General features: G+C 42.6%; 1 protein-coding gene across 14 annotated transcripts in view; it reads right to left on the reverse strand.

Moving 5' to 3' along the window:
• Positions 1-20,614, reverse strand: part of MTA1-like (metastasis associated 1-like) — a 156,746-nt gene that overhangs the window by 24,697 nt on the left and 111,435 nt on the right. For 11 of the 14 annotated variants that reach the window (XM_045736349.2, XM_045736372.2, XM_069307357.1 and 8 more), the window contains 3 exons: positions 18,430-18,714; positions 18,046-18,252; positions 17,506-17,616 (listed from right to left, as the gene is read on the reverse strand). In XM_045736349.2, the coding sequence (XP_045592305.1) occupies positions 17,506-17,616; positions 18,046-18,252; positions 18,430-18,714 (603 nt within the window). The remainder of the gene's footprint in view (positions 1-17,505; positions 17,617-18,045; positions 18,253-18,429; positions 18,715-20,614) is intronic. The other 3 variants (XM_045736407.2, XM_045736401.2, XM_069311418.1) reach the window with 1 other exon arrangement.

Raw genomic sequence — 20,614 nt, forward strand, 5'->3', positions numbered from 1 at the left:
ACTATTTACAAGTGAATTATATTATATTTCTCTGGTTGCTTTGTTTCGTTAGTTTAAATCTATGACCTTTTGTTCTTGAAGTTCCAGGTCTCAGGAATTCTGCCTTATGAATTTTATCAATTCCTGTTACTATTTTGTATGTAGTGATCATATCACCTTTTTCTTCTGTCTTCTAGTTTTGGCATATTTAATGCCTCTAACCTCTCCTCGTAGCTCTTGTCCTTCAGTTCTGGGAGCCACTTAGTGGCATGTCTTTGCACCTTTTTAAGTTTGTTAATGTGCTTAAGATATGGGCACCACACAACCGCTGCATATTCTAGCTTTGGCCTAACAAAAGTCGTGAACAATTTCTTTAGCATTTCTCCATCCATGTATTTAAAAGCAATTCTGAAGTTAGAAAGTGTAGCATAGGCTCCTCGCACAGTGTTTTTAATGTGGTCCTCAGGTGACAGTTTAACTAGAACCACCCCTAGATCTCTTTCTTTATCAAAATTCTTTAAAGATTTCTCACATAATTTATAGGTTGTGTGGGGTCTATGTTCTCCAATTCCATATTCCGTAACATGGCATTTATTCACATTAAATTCCATTTGCCAAGTGGTGCTCCATATATTTATTTTGTCCAGGTCCTCTCTTGAAGGGCATGACAATCATCTAAGTTTCTTATCTTCCCTATTATCTTAGCATCATCAGCAAACATGTTCATATAATTCTGTATTCCATCTGGTAGATCATTTATGTAGACAATGAACATCACCGGTGCAAGAACTGAACCCTGTGGTACTCCACTTGTGACATTTCTCCAGTCCGATACATTGCCTCTGATCACTGCCCTCATTTTTCTATCAGTCAGTAAATTTTTCATGTTAGAAGCTTACCAGTCACCCCTCCAATATTTTCCAGTTTCCAGAACAACCTCTTATGTGGAACTTTGTCAAAAAAGCTTTTCTAGTTCCAGATAGATGCAGTCAACCCAACCATCTCTTTCCTGTAACATCTCTGTGGGTTGATCATAGAAAGTGAGTAAATTTGTTACACAGGATCTTCCAGATCGAAAACCATACCGACGATCTGATATTATATAGTTTCTCTAAAGGTAATCTACCCATTTAGTTTTAATTATTTTTTCCTATATTTTGACTATTACAATTGTTAATAATACAGGTCTATAATTGAGAGGGGTCTTCTCTGCTGCCACTTTTATAAACTGGAACTATCCTAGTCTTTTTCCACACATCTGCTACGACTCCTGTACACAGGGATGCCGGAAAAATCAGTGGAAGTGGAATGCTGAGCTAGGGTGCACATTCTCTCAGAACCCATGGCAAAACTCCATCTGGACCAACTGCTTTGTTCTTATTTAGCTCCTTGAGCATTTTTTCCACTTTGTCTCTAGACACCTCAATGTGCTCTATGTTGTTCTGGTTCCCTGAAGATTTCATTTTGTACAAACACACTTTGGAATTTTTCATTTAATGTTTCACACATTTCCTTTTCATTTTCTGTGACTCTGTTTCCCATTTTCAACCACTGGATATTATCCTTTACCTGCAATTTGTTGTTTATGAATTTATAGAATAGACCTGGTTCTGTTTTACATTTGTCTGCAATCCCTTTTTCAAAATTTCTTTCTGCTGCTCTCTCCTCACTGCCGTGTAGTTGCTTCTCGCATCTTTGTATCGCTGGTATGTTTGGGGGTTCGGCCTCTTCCTGTATTGATTCCATTTTTGTGTCTTTTGGTCTCTGGCCCTCTCACAATTTCTGTTGAACCAATCCTGTTTCCTAGTTTTGCATCTCTGCTTTTGTATAATTTTTATTGTGCCTTTATTATATATTTCACAGAACTTGACCTACTTCTCCTTTACTTCCTTGCCTAGCAACAAGTCTGTCCAATTATACTCATTAAAAAAAATTCTAAGGTCCCCATAATGTCCTCTCCTAAAGTCAGGTTTTTCAAGTTCTTCAACCTCCTTATTTGCTTTCAGATTATAACACATTGCATACTTTATTCCTAAAAAGACATGGTCACTTTTACCCAAGGGAGGAAGGTAGTGAATGTCAAATATTTCTTCCTCCTTCCTGGTAAATATCAAATCTAGCATGGAGGGAACATTCCCTTCCCTCATCCTCGTAGCTTGTTTAACATGTTAAAATATTAATGTTTCCAGGATGTGGTCAATGAACCTACAGGTCCAAAAGTCCTCTGTTTTAGCTTCATATGCTTCCCAGTCAATGGATTTCAAGTTGAAGTCGCCGACTACAAACAGTCGTGATCTATCTTTATCCGCTCTCACTATACTCTCTCATTACTGTATTGTTATAAGACCCTCTCTTTTACTATCTAGCTCCACCTTTGTCTATGTGTTGCTTGGCGGTGGACTATATGGATTTATAATCATTAGTTTATAATCCTGATTGCAGATCTCCAGTGCTATTATGTCAACTTTTCATAGATTAGCAATCATTATTTAATTTATCTTTAGGTGTTCTTTCACCAGCACAGCAATGCCACCGCCTTTCCTAATTTTTCTGTCCTGTCTCCAGACCGAGTAGCCTCTTGGGAATATGACCTCATTGAAAATATCATGTTCAAGTTTTGTCTCCGTGAGTGCAGCAATATCTGGCATCTGCAGCTGTATTACATCACTTAACTCCAGAATCCTTGATCTCACTACATCTATGTTGGTGTATGCAATTTTCAGGAACATGTTCCTTCTCTCCTTATTCTTCACTACCCCTCTCTCTAGCAATTTTGTTAGTTTGTTGTTCTATCTAGTTGGTTTGCCTTTTTGTACCATTTTACTGGTCTGTCTACCCCTATCACTTCGTAGAGAATTGATTTCTTCTTCGTTCCTGCTTTCATTTACCTGTATATGTTTTGCCCCTATTTTGTGTTATTTCGCTTACTTTTCAAAATCACTACACCTTTATGTTCCTTGGGACACCATTCACTATCATCAACCTGTACCACAATTCTTAGGATTGTTGAAATATGCTGGAGCTCCTCTGATGTAGATGTTGATACAATGGGTGTACATTTGTACAAACCAGACTAAGTGAACGATGCACCACGCGCTACTTGTGCTGCCTGATTCATCAGTCTGCACATGCCACGTGTTCACACCATGTGTTCCTCGCATGTCCACCGTATGTGGTTAAGTGCTTGAGAAGTGAACAACTCTCATATATGCACGTGCCAAATGCGGGTGTCATTGTTACTCACATATACAACGTGTGGTTAAGCTTCAGTCGACACCTAGTTGCCACCTTGTGTCACTGAGAATTCTCATGTACACCACGTGCGGGAATTGCTGGAGTAAAGATCACCGAAGTTACTACATATCCATGATTGTGTGTATGCAAAGTTGAGTGACAAGGCCGGCCTCTTTTAAATGAATACATTTATACGTATCTTTTCTGTTTTATCAATGTTTTCCTTGTGTTGATCTGGTATCAACCATCCGACCAGAGAGTTATCTCGTATACCCACAACGGGTGTAAGAAACAAATCAAGGAAGCACTAAAGTCAGTGAACATTTTAGCTTGTCTGTGTGACATCTGAAATGCTTCGCTGCGTGTGTGCGCGCATTACACGAAACCCAAACATTTAGTCATTGTATGCCGACTGACTTTGTTTGTACAGTTTAATGATACCGATACTTATTGACAATTCCACGTGACGCTTCTATCTCGTGTCAGAGAACCTGAGATTGTGTAAGTCATTTGAGTGGGTTATCTATATGATACCCTATTATTATTGTTATTAATATTTAAGTGACTACTTTATGTTATGATCAGTGCTGTGTTGTATAGTTGTGCATTTATCTTCAAGTGTAGTGAGTTATTGTGTTGTGTTTTGAAGTGAACAACATTTATCTTGTTACTGGCTTGTCTGTGAGACAAGCAATAATTAATAGTAATTATTATTAATTATTGCAGTCATTTAATGTAATTATTAAAGTATTAATTGTATCTTGTTACTTGCTGTCTGTGTGATAGCGTAATTAATGTAATTTCATCTTCGTTGATTAACTGTCTGTGTGACATTGTTAAAGAAATTACTTACTAATTGTTTAATTGTCTTGGTGACAATAATTAGCATGAAGAGTAACTGTTTTGATTGATCAGCTGTCTGACAGATTGTACTCAACATAAATTATCTTTGCTGTCAAGACAACAGTAATTAACTTAATTAATGTAATTAAGTGATTGTATATTTGATTTGATTGATTGTACCTGAGTGTTCTTGTCTGTGTGACAGAACTATTAACATAATTGTCTCTGATTACCGTCCAAGGGCATGCATTAATGTAATATATTTGATTTACCAAAGATTGTCTTAGTGACAAGTCTTGCTTTGTTTGAATTAGTTTATTTGCCATGATTGTATTGCAAGTGTTGATTGCAATTGAGTCTGACTGTACACTAATATTCAGTTAGTTCACTTCACTTCTCCTTGTCCAGGCAAGAGGATTGGAGACAAGGTGTGGTGATTGTCTGACAGAGTGGTGGGGATTGCTTTCCTGCTGCGGCTCACATTGTGGAGCTCTGAAGTGACACTTGGGAATTAATGTAACGTTAACTGGTCATTGCTCTCAATTAGTCACTAAGTTGGTTGAATAAATTTGTTATTAATGCAAAAGTGTCTTTACGTCACACCTTTAAAGAGTACTGTACTGCCCCTTACTTTGCCCTGCTTACAAGCTACAACATTATCTTGAGATTATGACTCTTGGGATTGAACTAATCATAGTCCAACCACTAAATACTAGAAATTTGGTGTGAGAACCCATTGGCTACCCCTCAGGATTGCTACAAGCAACTGAGGAGTCAACGACCTAGTGACTTGAGTATCAGGTAATTGGACACCGGCGTATGCTCTCGCCTATAATCTCATTTGGTATACAATCTTACATCTGGCATCCACTCGTGGGACTAGGATTTGTGTACAGGTCAAAGGGACATTATCCCATTCATGTTTGCCACACCGAAGAGAGAGAACTTTAGCAGAAAAATAAGTTTTTCTTGCCCAATGTATGATGATGTAAAATTCAGTGAAATATTTCATACAGGATTATTGGAACCAAGATTTCCTTGTTTCAACCCATGTACTGGGAGATGAATGTCTCAGAACAGGTGTCCTGAGACACCTGTTCTAAGGTGTCTTCATTTTGAAAATAGCAACACAGGTAAAAAGGCTGCAAATGATAAGAGTGCGTTCAGTGAGACGTGTGAAGAGTGAGACGTGTGAAGAGTGAGACGTGTGTTCAGTGAGACGTGTGTTCAGTGAGACGAGTGAAGAGTGAGACGTGTGTTCAGTGAGACGTGTGTTCAGTGAGTAAACTGTAAAGTACAAATATTTCTATGCACCAGGTCAAAAGTTAGATATTGACTAATTGCTTATACTTTTCAAGGGGCATTTGGCTTTTAAGCCTGTAAATCCTCTCCAACCCCCACCGGTTTACACTCAATTGTTTTGTTCTGTGAAATTGTGAAAGAGGCACGATGATAAGTACAATACTTTATACTGGCACAGAGGCACAGATATAAACATTTCCAGTAGCAATTAAACTTGGAATTTGAGCTAGTGTGGTAAAACTGCTGATGGCTCCATTGGTGACCAAGGGGCACATCTTGTGTACAGACAATTATTACACCAGCACCTTGCTGACAAGGTTCCCACTTCAACGTAAGATGAGACACAAAAGTCACAAAGGAGAGAACTGTCTGTGTTTGATCAAAGTATTTCAGTATGTGTATGTCAGCTGAGAAAAAGTGACACTGTTAGTAGTACAGAGAAAATACAAGCGTGAAGTGCACATGTTGACAACTATTCATAATGCAGAGATGGCTGACAGTGGCAAGGTCAACCGTACAACAATAAAAATATATAAGCAAACTGTGTCTTGGACTACAATTTAAATATGCATTTGGATGACAAATGTGACATGATGGTTGGTGCTGTGGAATGAGTGCAGAAAAGTGACAAGTGGCCATAGATGATCTCTCACCTTGTAGACATAACCATGTTTAACAGTTACATGTATTTAGTGAAAACTGGCAAAAATACAACAAAGTGATTGTTTAGTCTGGCAGTTGTGTCACAGTTGCTTGTAAAGTTTGGATAACATACACGTGTTGCAACAAGAGAAGTTGCCGAGGCAACAATGCCTTGCGCTGCTCTAAACACCCTCTCAAGGACGCCTTTATCACACATAAGCTTGAATATCTAGCTTTTACAGAAGTAAGGGCAAAAGGAGCACATGAGTGTATTGTATGTATTCACCTAGTTGTGCTTGTGGGGGAGGGGGGTGAGCTTTGGTTCTTTGGTCCCATCTCACAACTGTCAATCTACTGGTAATTACCCAAGTGTAGTTACAGGTACAGAGCTACGCTCGTGGTGTCCCTGTCTTCCAAGTACTCTTTGTTCGTATTACGCTTTGAAACCAATGAAGGTTTTGGATTCCGCCATCACCTCCCTAAGCTTGTTCCAACTGTCTACCACTCTGTTTGCAAAAGAAAAATTCCTAATATTTTTTTGGCACCTTTGTTTCCTTAGAATAAATCTGCATCCTCTTGTTCACAAAGTTGCTGGTTTCAAGAATTCCTCTTTGTCAATTTGGTCAATTCTCGTTAGTATTTTGTAAGTGGTGATCATTTCATTTTTTTCTTCAATCTTCTAGTTTTGGTGTATTTAATGCCTCTAGTCTCTCCTCTTAACTCTTGTTTTTTAGTTCCGGAAAGTCATTTTGTAGCGTGCCATTACAGCTTTTCCATTTTATTTATGTGCTTCTCGAGATATGGGCACCACACAACTGCTGCATATTCTAATTTTGGCCTCACAAGTCATGAACAGTTTCTTCAGTATTTCAACATCCATATAATTAAAAATTAAAAACAAATCTAAAGTTAGAAATCGACGTATATGCTCCTCTCTCAATGTTCTTTGTGTGTTGCTCTGGCGACAGCTTACTATCCAAAACCACCCCACCTTACCTTGCGATGATTTCAGGGCTCAGCATCCCAGCAGCCCAGTCTTCGACCAGGCCTAGGTCTCGTTTTTAATCCGAGTTCTGTAATTCCTTTCCACATAATTTGTAAGTTGTGTGTGTGGTCTATTTTCTCTAATTCCAAAACATGGCATCTATTCACATTGAATTTTATTTTGCCATTACAAAATTGTCTCCCTCCATGCATCAAATTACTAACCAAACCCACCGGAGCATCTCCAGTATTAGGAGCAGCATGCTAACATGTCCCTTCAGCAGCCATGTGGTGGAGTTCAAAATCGTCTGCACAGCCCACTAGGGAAGGTGGGGTACGTTCAAGTCGCACACAAGACTTTTCAACAGTTTATCCTGATTGTCTTAACTGTATATCTTTATGTATTATCTTAGATTATGCTGTGTCAGGCTCGGTAGTGTTTGTGTTTCTTCGGGTAAGATTATGTTTTGGCCGGGTCAGGTTAGGCACGATTTTAAATACATTGATGAACCGCTGTGTGTACGATGTGACTTGTATCTGTGGAGACCCTATGCTGCCTCAGTCAACAGTTTTCTCATACGTAGATTACACACTTTCTTTAGACTTTATAGAGAAAAATACCAATAACCACTGCACTGCCCAAACTATTATGGGTTGTGGCGGTGTTATCTTGTGGTTATCTTGAGATGATTTCGGGGCTTAGTGTTCCCACGGCCCAGTCCCTGACCAGGCCTCCTTATTCTTACACATCCCCAGGAAGCATCCCGTAGCAGCTGTCTAACTTCCAGGTACCTATTTACTCCTAGGTGACCAGGAGCATCAGGGTGAAAGAAACTCTGCCCATTTGTTTCCGTCTCCACCGGGGATCGAACCCGGAACCTCAGGACAACGAATCCCAAGCGCTGTCCACTCAACTGTCAGGCCCCCGTGTGCCAGTGTGCCACCCGACATATTATGAACATGTTCGAAACACTGTGTGTGTTAGTTGCTTTGCATGAATGTAAAAATACCAATCTTATGTAATCTCACCAACCTATTGTACCTTCTTGCAAATAATTTGTTATTATTACTGTATTATTATTATTATGAATATTAGTCCACTACAGGTAAATAGTAAGGTTCAAAACTCCCACAAGTACACAGGGCTCACACCCTGCTCCTGAGGACTTCAGTAAACGGACGCCATCGTGAAAACAAAATCACCAGGCTTATCATAACCACGTTCAGCACATTTAACTAAATCAATTTCGTAAATGACATAATACTGAATAATATTACTCCAAAAAACCAGTCAAGACATTGAAATAATCATGTAAAAATGTACTTGCACACCTCCACTACACAGGTGTCGGGCGCTAGGCTAACCTTTGATTCTTGTTCCCTGAAAGCCTGGTGTTAACACCATGCTGACCAAACCACACACTAGAAGATGAGAAGACAACGTTTTGATCCATCCTGGACCATTATCAAGTCGTGTGTGATGACACGAGGATGGCACGGGCATATCACAATATATTTGTGGTTCATTATGGTGCACACAAGTATAGATACTTGTATATAATGTGTGTATACAGAGTAATCACAGTAAAAACACTACTGAATTCATCAAAGAATATAAAATGTGTGTCTCAATAGATATGAGCGCCATATGATGAGCATAACGATGCTCAAAACATTTACCTATGTCAATTCCTCATATTACAGTTTCGAATAATATTACAGCAAAAACCCAGCATTGAATGTGATGAAACGCCATTTTCTGGGTGAGCCCCGGAGGCTCCCTGGAGCTTATCGGGCTAATGTATGTTATATTACACCGGGACATTAGCTATGGAGTTCAGACCTACCAGGGACCAGTGCCAGAACCTGGCCCCTTCAGAGAGGTTTCAGGGAGTAATGGCCCTGGAAAACCCCTTTGTGGTTGGGGGTTTTTCTTATCTGCCATCGACCGGGGTTAGGCACCCAGAAAGGTAGACATAACAAAACAAACCCCACATGGTAAGAAACTTAACAACAAAACCTCACAGAGGGGTAGAACTCCCTACAATCCCAAGGAAACAAGCAAACGTAACACACTACAGTACTGCTGCGCCGCTGCATAGCACTCCAGTTCGGAAGCTAAGCTTCAGCAAACAAAAAAAACGCCGATCAGTGGGAGGGAGGGTTGCCAGGAAGCCTCCGGGGCTCACCCAGAAAATGGCGTTTCATTACATTCAATGCTGGTTTTCTGTGGGGAGCCCCTACGGCTCCCTCGAGCTTCATACCCACAGAGAAGGAAAAGAAAGGGCTGACCCGGGAGGCGGCCGCCACAAACTCCGCAACGTGAAGTCGAACCAACAGGTTGCAACCTGCGACCCAAAGCAACACCAGAACGCCCAGGAGCAGACATCCACACAAAATAATGGGTGGCCAGGAACGTGTACGACCTTCAAATTCCTGCACCCGAAAAGAGCCCAAGACACGTAACCAAACATGGCAGCGAAAGCTGCAAATGTCCGAACAGCACAGGCGTGAGGATAGACCGCAGGCAAGCTAGACTTAACCCTGCGGTCGACCTGGGAGACCCAAGTCCTGGAACAGGGAACGAAGGAAACCGGATCAACCCAAAGCACATCCCCAGCCACGGCATGCAGGTAATGGCGAAGAGCCGCAACCGGACACAACACATAATGCACGAACCAACCAAGCATCAGTAACCCCCTCCAGAAAGCAGCCGTCTCGGCCTTCGCCAGAAAAGACGGAGAAAGCTGCAAACGTACAAACCTATCAAAACCAAATCTCAAAACCAAAACAACAGAAGCCCTTGCGCCGAAGGAGAGCCGGAAACTCCTTGACCCGACCCCCAGAGGCCAACGCCAACATATATAGGAGTTTGGAACAACAATCTTGAACCGAAGGCGGCTACCACAAACCGAGGAGAGGAAAGATAAGAGCACCCTGACCAAGGACCAGGATGGCTCAGGCGGCCCAGGAGCAGGCCGGAGGTGAAACAAAGCACGAGAAAGATATAGAACGGGGCGGACGTGACGTCCACCCCGAACGTAAGCTGGAGCAGCTCCGCCAGTACCGCACGAAACGAGGCGACAGTAAGAAGCATTAAGAATGGGCCGGAAAACCAAGAAAGGACAAAACAACCCAATATGAAAGAGAAGACAACCTATGAAGAGTAAGAAAATGACGAATAGAAACGCCAGGAAAGTTCATACTGTCGCCGAGGCGAAGCTCACAGGTGGAAAACCATCAACGAAGCCACCTAACCAACCATAGAGATGGTCATACACCCGCCTCAAAAGACCGAAAGAGGCGAAGCCGCGGGAAAAAGCCCCAGGTTCGGACACCAATCAAGCAGCGTCTGAAAACAAGTTTGGCCAGCTACCAAAGGGCTACAAGTACTACACACCGGAGGGGAAGAGGTACAGGTAACTCCGCCTCGACTAGTCCTGCCGAAAGGCATCCACCACGAACGCCTCGCAGGCGGGGAAGAGTGCCACAAAGAATGGGAGATGCCGAGATCACGCCGACGTGAAGACGCCAAGTCTGGGAGTCCGTATGTCTGGCAGAGCCAACAAAAGTGGCGACGACCTGCCAATCCGTGAACAGAGGAATGAACTGAGGTCATCCGCCAGAACGCAGGACTCTCTCCAGATATGAAACGCATGGAAAGCCAAACCCCGAGAATCCAGCAGATGAGCTACTCGAAGTGACCAGCCCCAAAGGGCAAGGACCAAAGAGAACCCCCATGGTTCCGGCAAAGAACCACCAGAGAACAGTCCGAATGATGCCGGATGGAAGAGCCCTGAGTGACCCGAACCTTCCGAAGCGCAACCAGACAGCCACGAACTCTCGAATCGTGCTGTTAGCCCGACAGAAGGATGGACCCCACCGTCTCCGGCCGGCCTGGTGAGCACTGGTCATAAAACCCCAGCCGGGAGAGGACCCGTCCAAGAACACATCGAGCGAAGGCTCGGGAAAGCGCCAAGGCATGGAACCCCGAAAACCCCAACGAGGAAGCTGGCGACGCAGCACCAACATAAGGGCCCAGGAGGACGAACCCAACAATCTCAAGAGAGGCGTAAGGGAAGTCCCCGAAGGAACCAAAACAGACGCCAAAGTCAAACCCGACCCAGTGGATAGACCAGCACGGCGAAGTTCAGACACCCGCATAACCACACAAGTAACTGCCAAATGACCCGGGACCCCCTCAGAAACAGCCGAAGGCGGGACCGCAGCTGCAGCAACTCCTTTGGAGCGAGAGACAAAGAAGCGGTCCAATAGTCCTAAACAAGACCCAGCCAGGTCTGAACCCGGGACCGAACCAGACGGAACGGCCTCCAGTTCACCAGGAACCCGAAACCGGCGATCCGGACAGAACCACACCCTTGGCGAGCAGACAAGTCGACCGACTGGGAGCCCACACCAGCCAGTCATGGTGGTGGGCCCGAAAACCAAATCCTGAGCAGACGCAGACAGGTCACCAAGATCCGGTAAGAATGCGTAAATCCACCAAATGCCCATTACAAACTAGGGAAGGCAACAAAAGTGGCAAGCTTGAAGCCCCAACACCAACTGTGCCAGTCCCGGAACCCTGGAGAGGAACGTGCCAAGAAGTGACGTGGAGGTCCAGGGACACAAACCAGGCACCCGGCCCCAACAATCTTCCGAAGACGGCAAAGAATCCAGGGCGCAGACTGAACAAGTCCAGAAGAACTGCAGATCTGCAAAGTCCCGTGTCTGCATTAGAACAGGCGGGAACCCCGGAAGGATGGAGTGGATCGACCACGTCCAAACACACCCACACCAAGATAACAGGACAAAGCGCAGGGAAAAAAGTCAGCCAGCCCCGAACCCCCCCAAAGGGGAAGAAGCCGCCCAACGCAACTAGAGGCCAGAAGACAACCAAAAAACGTCCAGGAACTGCGGGACCAAGCGAGAGCCAACAGAGCAAGCTGCCCCTCCAGCGCCCCATCACAGCAAAGGAAACGAAGCCTCCTTCCCAAAGAAAATGTATTTATATAAATACACACATAGATATATATATATATATATATATATATATACAGTGGCACCTCGATTTACGATTGTCCCGACTTATGATAATTTCGAGTTATGATGTAAATTTGATCGAAAAATGCGACTCGACTTACAATAGTGTCGTCGATGAATGATATTTGTTGGTACACGTTTGGGTCGACCGAGCACGTGGTTCCCGGTCACGTAGGCCGACCTGCCTCAGTTTACTAGATCTGCTCGCTTAGTGACAATCACGCCTATAAGAAATTCTGTTTTGTGGTTATTTTTTGCTTTTTGAACATAAAACTGATTATTATATATCACGCCATGAGTCCCAAGAAAGTCAGTGGTAAGGTTCAACATATGAAAACCCATGTAGGGATGACCATAGAGCAAAAACAAGAGATCATTCGTAAACATGAAGATGGTGTGCGGGTTGTTGAACTAGCTAGGCAGTACAACAAATCTCAGTCAACGATATCCACCATACTGGCTAAGAAAAATGACATTATGAGTGCTAAAGTGGCAAAAGGCGTATCAATAATCACGAAACATAGAACACAAACACTTGAGGATGTTGAACAGTTATTATTAATTTGGATACACAGCAAGGAGTTAGCGGGTGATAGAGTTTCAGAGGCCATCATTTGTGAAAGAGCAAGGAAATTGTATGAAGACCTTTTAAAGAAACCCCCTGGAACGAGTGATGCAAATGAGAAAGAGTTTAAGGCGAGCAGGGGATGGTTTGAGAAATTTAGAAAAAGAAGTGGCATTCACAGTGTTGTGAGTGTTGTGTGTTGAGAGCTGGTGGAGGAACACAGCGAAGAACTGACCACCAAAGAACTTCACAAGGAGCAGCAATAAGAGACAGCCGAGGAAATTTCTTCAGGGGAGGAGACAGTACAGAATGTCCCTTCCTCCTTAATTAAGAAAATGTGTGCAACATGGGAAGAATTGCAAACTTTGGCTGAAAAGACTCACTCAAATCATGGTGCAGTAGGCCATTGCCATAATCTTTTTAATGACACTGTGATGCCTCACTACAGACAAAAATTAAAACATATGGAAAAAAAAAAATCTCGGCAACAAACAAGGTTTGTCTTTTAGTGAGACAAACAAGCATGTTTGTCATCGGGTGAATCACAACCAGGTCCTAGTGGTATGCAGGCAAAACGTAGGAGAGAGATAGAGTACCCCCAGAGAAGTCATCACTGCTAATGTTATAATGGAAAGAGACTCCCCTTCCAAACAGTAACACTTTTCTTCCTCCCCCCTCCTCACCATCTTCCATACGCATCAAGAGTCCTCCATAAAAATAAGATAAACATATGTACTGTATTGTAGTTAGAGAAAAAAATTGTATTCAGTATAAAATGTACGGGGCTGTCCCGGGGCATCTGGGTGGGAAACCAACCTAGCGCGATGCAGCACCCTAAACAGAGCTTGCAACCCAGATGCCGCCTGTACTCTGAACAGTAAGAACATCAGGAGAGTACTGGAGAACAAGCAGAGAACAACTCGCAAGCGGGGCAAGGTATCAGTGACTCAACATGCAGCATGACGGAGGTAAATGTGGCGACTGTCACCCGGATACAAGGACACAGCAACCAACAAACCCGCACAAGACGGGTTGGAACCCGGAAGACACATCCACTGGTCCATCGAGCCTCGACAGGGTTTTCCAGGGCCTGTAGGCTGACTGCTACGGGAAGCCAGGGCAAGGTGTTGCTAACCTATTAACACCCAAGCTAACAAGAGGTAGATGCCAACACTGAAAACCCCTGCGATGTGTACAGTCACGGGGGAGTTGCAGAGGGCCACCAGACACTACCAGTGGAACTATAGCCACACTGGGCAGACCCCCCATCAGGCAAATGAAAATAAAAACAAAAGAAAAATCCTGCAAAAGTACACCGTCCCCAGAGGCAACAGGAACCGGCTGCCACGTAGGTAGCAGGTTGCGCAACACCTTGATGCCCTAACCAGCACAATACCAGTCCCAACCAAAGGCCAAACAAGGGCCCCAAGGGCGAGGCAAAAGCCAAGCAGCAAGAACCTTTATGAGAATGGTTCCCAAAAACCCCAGGGAAGATAACCCTGTCAGGCAGGGGCAGTACTCACAGGGCGCTTAGGGAAGGAAGCTTCTAAGCGCGGTACTCACGAGGAACACCTGGTCACCGCACAACACAACAATACTGCAGTGAGCGCAATGAAGGCAAACACCTCCTAGGAAACTGAGGCCACAGAAGCGTCTGTCCCAGTTGACATTAGCTTATGAACTGGAGTGCTATGCAGCCGGCGCGGTGAGGTCTGGACCCCCCTCCCCCTCTCGGGGAGTGGGAGGCTGCGCAGACGAGCAGCACGGCAGTAGTGTGTTACGTTTGCTTAGGATTGTATGGAGTTCTACCTCTCTGTTCGGTTTTTGTTGTTAATTTTTTACCATGTGGGGTTTGTTTTGTTATGCCTACCTTTCTGGGTGCCTAACCCCGGTCGATGGCAGATAAGGAAAACCCCCATCCAACCCTAGGTCTGAACTCCATAGCTAATGTCCCAATCTAATATAACATACATTAGCCCGATAAGCTCCAGGGAGCCGTAGGGGCTCCCCACAGAAAACTATAGAAAAAATGAATGAGACATTGAAATAATTATGAAAAAATTTATTTCAGAGCTAATGGTGCTCCACGAGCCAGCTGAAGCTAGTAACCCCCGAGCGCTTCAACACTCGGCGCTCCACGAGCCGGCTGAGGCTAGTGACCCCCGAGAGCTTCAACACTCGGCGCTCCACGAGCCGGCTGAGGCTAGTGACCCCCCGAGAGCTTCAACACTCGGCGCTCCACGAGCCGGCTGAGGCTAGTAACCCCCGAGAGCTTCAACACTCGGAGCTCCACGAGCCAGCTGAGGCTAATGACCCCCGAGAGCTTCAACACTCGGCGCTCCACGAGCCGGCTGAGGCTAGTGACCCCCGAGAGCTTCAACACTCGGCGCTCCACGAGCCGGCTGAGGCTAGTAACCCCCGAGAGCTTCAACACTCGGCGCTCCACGAGCCAGCTGAGGCTAGTGACCCCCGAGAGCTTCAACACTCGGCGCTCCACGAGCCGGCTGAGGCTAGTGACCCCCGAGAGCTTCAACACTCGGCGCTCCACCAGCCGGCTGAGGCTAATGACCCCCGAGAGCTTCAACACTCGGCGCTCCACCAGCCGGCTGAGGCTAATGACCCCGGAGCACTTCCTATGCTGCTGGTCAAGGTAAACACCACTACATCCATATGAAGCTATTACAGGATATCCGTATTAGTATTATTGGTGTAAAACCCACATAATAGTTTACATCAAAGTATGATGATAACAGCATTACCCCCCATAAACCAACATGATAACTGCATTACCCCATGAACCAACATGATAACTGCATTACCCCCCATAAACCAACATGATAACTGCATTACCCCATGAATCAACATGATGATAACTGCATTACCCCATGAACCAACATAACTGCATTACCCCATGAATCAACAAGATAACTGCATTACCCCATGAATCAACATGATGATAACTGCATTACCCCATGAATCAACATGATGATAACTGCATTACCCCCATGAACTAACATGATGATAACCGTATTTTGAGGGTTAAGAGAATGAAACTTACAACAACGCTAAATTAAAATCTAAACATGGAAGATGGTTTTAAATATGCTCTTTGACTTTACCAAGGCTCCAACTTTGTCTTACAATTTTATGTCCATTCATAAAAATCATTTAAAAATGTGAGTAGAGCCACATTAAGGGAGCTACCATTCATACCCTGAGCAAAATTGTAATTTAAAACTAGCATGTGAAGGACAACTACCAAGAGAACCTTTATAGAAGGAGATTTCACCTCATCTAGCATGTGTCTCATATGCCGGCCCCATTACCTCACTTTCAAAGGAAGACCAGTCCATATTTAAGGGAATGAAAGTCACAACAACTCAAAACTGAAGCTAGAACATTTTGTTTTAAATATTCTCAATGGCTTTCCCAAAGCTCCTTACCATGTTGCATTCATCTAATAAAATTAAAATCATGATTTGGGGCCATATTAAGGGAGTCATCATTCACACCCTAATCTTGTCCACGCTCTATGGGCAAATTTTACCGAGCGAAATATTAATTTAAGCTATCATGTGATGGGCAACTTTCCCACCAGTCTCTGAACCCTGGTCCAACATGGTAAGCAAACCTGCACTGTCCCTGCCTTGCTGAACAAGAGTTTGATGAAGAAGGTAAGTAAATCTGGCCTGGAAGTGTGCATTGCAACAAGGAATTTGCCGAAATGAGCTTCTTTGAACTGAGCTAACGCTGTACTAGCAACTAAAGAAATATTTTTAAGTCAAAGACTAATGAAAAAGAGAGATGAAAGAGCAAATAATAAATAAAATTAAACAAGTATTAAATTAATCAAACTGAGAGAGACTACAGGATCAGTGTGATCATACAAAGAAAGTTTCAAATGACACAGTTGAATTGTGTAGACAGCTGTCAAGTTTCGGCGAAAAATCCACAGTGAAGGACAGAGACTTTTAATATGAAAATAATTGACATACAATATTTTGTCAATACCTAATTCATGAATGTGTTGAGAGAGAAGATGAGACAGGAAAGAAAGTAAGGATGTCTGAGCTTGCTTGGATGCACACCAATGCACACACAGTTTAATTATTGTGTTAACATATATTGCAATTGAGCTCTAATTTGGTCTAAACAGGTAAGTCACCACTGCTTTTATCTTTAATTGCAATGTATTAATGTCTTAGTTTAGATGAGATCTTAACAGCAAATCTTGAGGTATCCCAATAATGCTTTCAATCTCTCTGACAATTGTTAACAAATATAAAACACAAATTCTACTATAAAACTCCACACACTTGTGCAAAATTTTCCACACTAAATTTTTGAGAATTACATTTGATACACACTATATTTAGTATACTAACATTGCTTTTGACCTCTTAAATAACCTACTTGTAGACTAAGTTTTCATCAGTAACTGAATCTGCCTTTCCTTTACCTTAGTATACAGTTTACTTCTTCACAGGAAGACCAAGAGGAATACACAAGCAAAGAGGTATGTGTGAGCATTGCCTACTCTTATTGTCATGTAGATATAAGTACCCTATCATGAGTGGGCAATATTAATCTTAAATAACACTTCACCTTAAAAACAAAGCAAAATGAATAATAATAATAATAATATTGTTAATTACTAACTATATCTATACAAAATAATCAGCAACATGTAAACAAATGTCCTACTATGAACATGTGCCCAAGGCAAAATTATTTACTCGGAAAAAGATCTAAAACGGGATAAACAAAGTCAAGTGTTGACAAGTTAGTGAATATTTACAACCAGTTGGATGTGTACCAACTATACTGCCCGCTCTCGCACTCCACACAGGCTAAACCTTCTCGCTATCATCAATTATTATACATGTAATACAGTAACTGTGAAAAACACTTACCGTCCAAGCCATTGGTCTCTTCGTATGCCCTCCTTTTTAGAAGACTCGGGGAAGTATTATTTACCACAGGAAGCTCCTTGTTGGGTACTGGTGTGTATATCAAACTGCCATCTGAAAAAGTCAAAGCTTCTGTATACCATTTCATGATGTCATTAGGATACCACAAAAATCTATGAAACTTACGAGTAATAAGCAGGATTCACATAGGTACCTAAAAGAACCTTCAGCAAAGCAGCAATTAGAGAAACATATAACAAAAAACCTTCCCATAGTCACAAATATGCAGAAGCCCTTCAAGCTGCAACTTGAACATGACAACTCATTAAACAAGCCACAGACTACAAGATTTGGGTGTGGTGTAAGCCATGATCGAAGTATCAACCACTACCTTGAAGGACCTTTGCCGATTCTCTCCAACCACCATGACTGACAGCTCTTTGCCGTCATTAATGAATTAGGCAATAAGGGGAATTCAACATATGACTCCAAAATTAAATTAAAATAATGTTGAAACCCATAGTGTGTGATCAACAAACCAACCTGGTCCCTTGGGAGGTTTTGGGAATGCAATGTGGGGTTGTTTGGGTAGGAGCGACTTGTCCGTAGGGAGCATCCAGGCAGGGCAAGCAGAGTTCTTCTGACCTAAGCGGATTGACACCTGAGACACTCTCCCTCGTCGCCGCCCCGTCCCACGCTTCACCAGGTATGCAAAATCATCAAAGGATTTCCCACCCATGCGCAGGAGACCTGAAACGTTATCCATATAGTGGCCCATGCATTCATTATATGCTAAAACCCATCTCTCAGGATTTCAGGCTAATATCTATTTTCACAACTGCTAAGCTAATGATGCTCATCATTTAACATTATTGCCAACTTTTCCACAAATTATTTCAATTCAGAACGTCCTGGCACATAACTTACTCTCTTGTCGGATATTAGCAGCATTTACGGGCCACGTTGGATTGCGGCTAGCCTTCCTAGGTTGGATTAAATCTTCACAAAGTCGTCGCATGACACGAATGGGAAGGCTAGTATGGACCATGATGGCAGCCCTTGTTTTCATGATGGGTCTTGGTGAACCAGCTCGAAGGGCAACACCATGAGCCTGGGCAGCATGACGTATTAACTGCGAGCGTGTCTTGTACTCCCGGCCACACCCACCCACATTACACCTCTGTGAACGACTGCCACCACTGTGCAGTCGTTCTGGAAAGTAAAACGCCTGTTCTTACTCCTGACCACACCAAATATGCAATTCTTAATATTTTCTTATAATTATTTATATTTATATAAAAAACTTACAAACTTCTTATATTTCTATCGTCACTTTAATTGTTCCATCCATTCTTTATCCACTAATATGCCACAGAACCATTACTGTCTAGGATCCACTGCAACATTGCACACTTGAGGCAGTAAACCACTCCAATCTTTTCTTTTTCTTATTATCGTGCTCGCAAATTTCATTTTCAAGATTTGAATTCGTATCTTGCAGAACATCCATTCATTATTTTCAGAGTTATCACACTGTAATCCAAGGATGACTGACTGGTACATCCACTGCTGGCTGAGGCTTGCTCCTTCTTTAACAACTGGTGACAACTAGTAAACCGCAATAGTGTACACATTTGCCTACATGTGCTACAGTATTCTATGTACATCAATTGACGATGCTCCTACCCGAGGCTAGCGCTCAAACTCGTCGAGTGCTCGTTTCCCTTCAGAGTTCAGAACCTAAAATGTCTTCTAAACAGCTCTTTATTACAAAACATTACAATCTTTTTACAACAGCGCACTTTTTTTGTTATTTTTTTTTGGCTCGAAATTTTTAGCATCACTTGAATTGTTTCAGTATATAAATGAATATAAAAATATAAAGAAACTGGACACGTTATCAAAGTTAATGTCACTGACATATCACTGATACTGAAATAACAAGAAAAATAAACCATAACTACTGTTTTAGTATTGAAATTATCTATAATTATAACTAAAATGTAAATATGAACTCTATAAATTATACAGTAGAAATGCAAGTTCTAAAGGAAAATAAAAGTGAATATAAAAGCCTATTGCTAGAGCGAGGCATTTACTGGTAGCACGCCATCAAAACTAAAATGGATAGAAATACCTTTATAAATAATGGGGCAACAAAATTTACACAGCCTAAACAGGTAAAATAAGGTTAAAAAAAATTGTAACAAATGCAATACGGCAAATTTGTTCGTGCAACAACTCATTGTTGACAATTAACTTGCAGTGAAGCATTATACATTCTTGTACTGCAACAGCTTGACTACAGTAGCAGCAATGTTAATGTTATATTAAGATACAACATTATAAGTGCAAAACTAAAAGGAAAAATACAACAACAACAAAATATCAACACCTCTTATCTAAGACAAAGTAATCATTGCGAAGAAGGATAAACAGTACTTGCGAGATACAATATTGTCTCGGCCAGGGCCAGCAAACTTGGCATGTCTAGCATTAGACCACTCAGGGCAAAGCCAAGTATTTGTCAATATCAACATTAACTTACAAGTCAATTGCATTATCAACATTATTACTGGGACTGATCGAGGAGAGCACAAATGTCAACTCTTTCCATGTCACTACCTTCTGTATTGACTAACATCATTTATTATTCCAAGGAGATAGCTAGTCCTATTTAATAGCAACAAATAAGGATAGAAACATTCTATCAATTATATAAATTGTAAAAAAAAATCTGGCAATTGCTCCTATTACATTATTTAGACCTCACTCATGAAATTGCATTCACATTAGAACTGCTATATTTTACCTTGCCTTTTGCTCACTCCAGAATGTTTACAATTGCTCCAGTGATCACATATTCAAGACACTTCTCAATGCTAATCTCCCCCCTCCCCCCACACACACACACACCATGGCACTCCTGCCTAACTACACACAAACACCATACCACCACCACCACCACACACCATGCGCGCACACACCTGAAACTTCCCCTCAACACACCGTACCACCACCACCACACACCTCTAAACTCTCCCCCAACAAACCATGCAACCACCACTATCTACAACATGCAATAACACACACGGTGGAGGTAGAAACAAAT

This window comes from Procambarus clarkii, chromosome 1 (genome assembly GCF_040958095.1).
Source record: "Procambarus clarkii isolate CNS0578487 chromosome 1, FALCON_Pclarkii_2.0, whole genome shotgun sequence".
Taxonomy (NCBI): domain Eukaryota; kingdom Metazoa; phylum Arthropoda; class Malacostraca; order Decapoda; family Cambaridae; genus Procambarus; species Procambarus clarkii.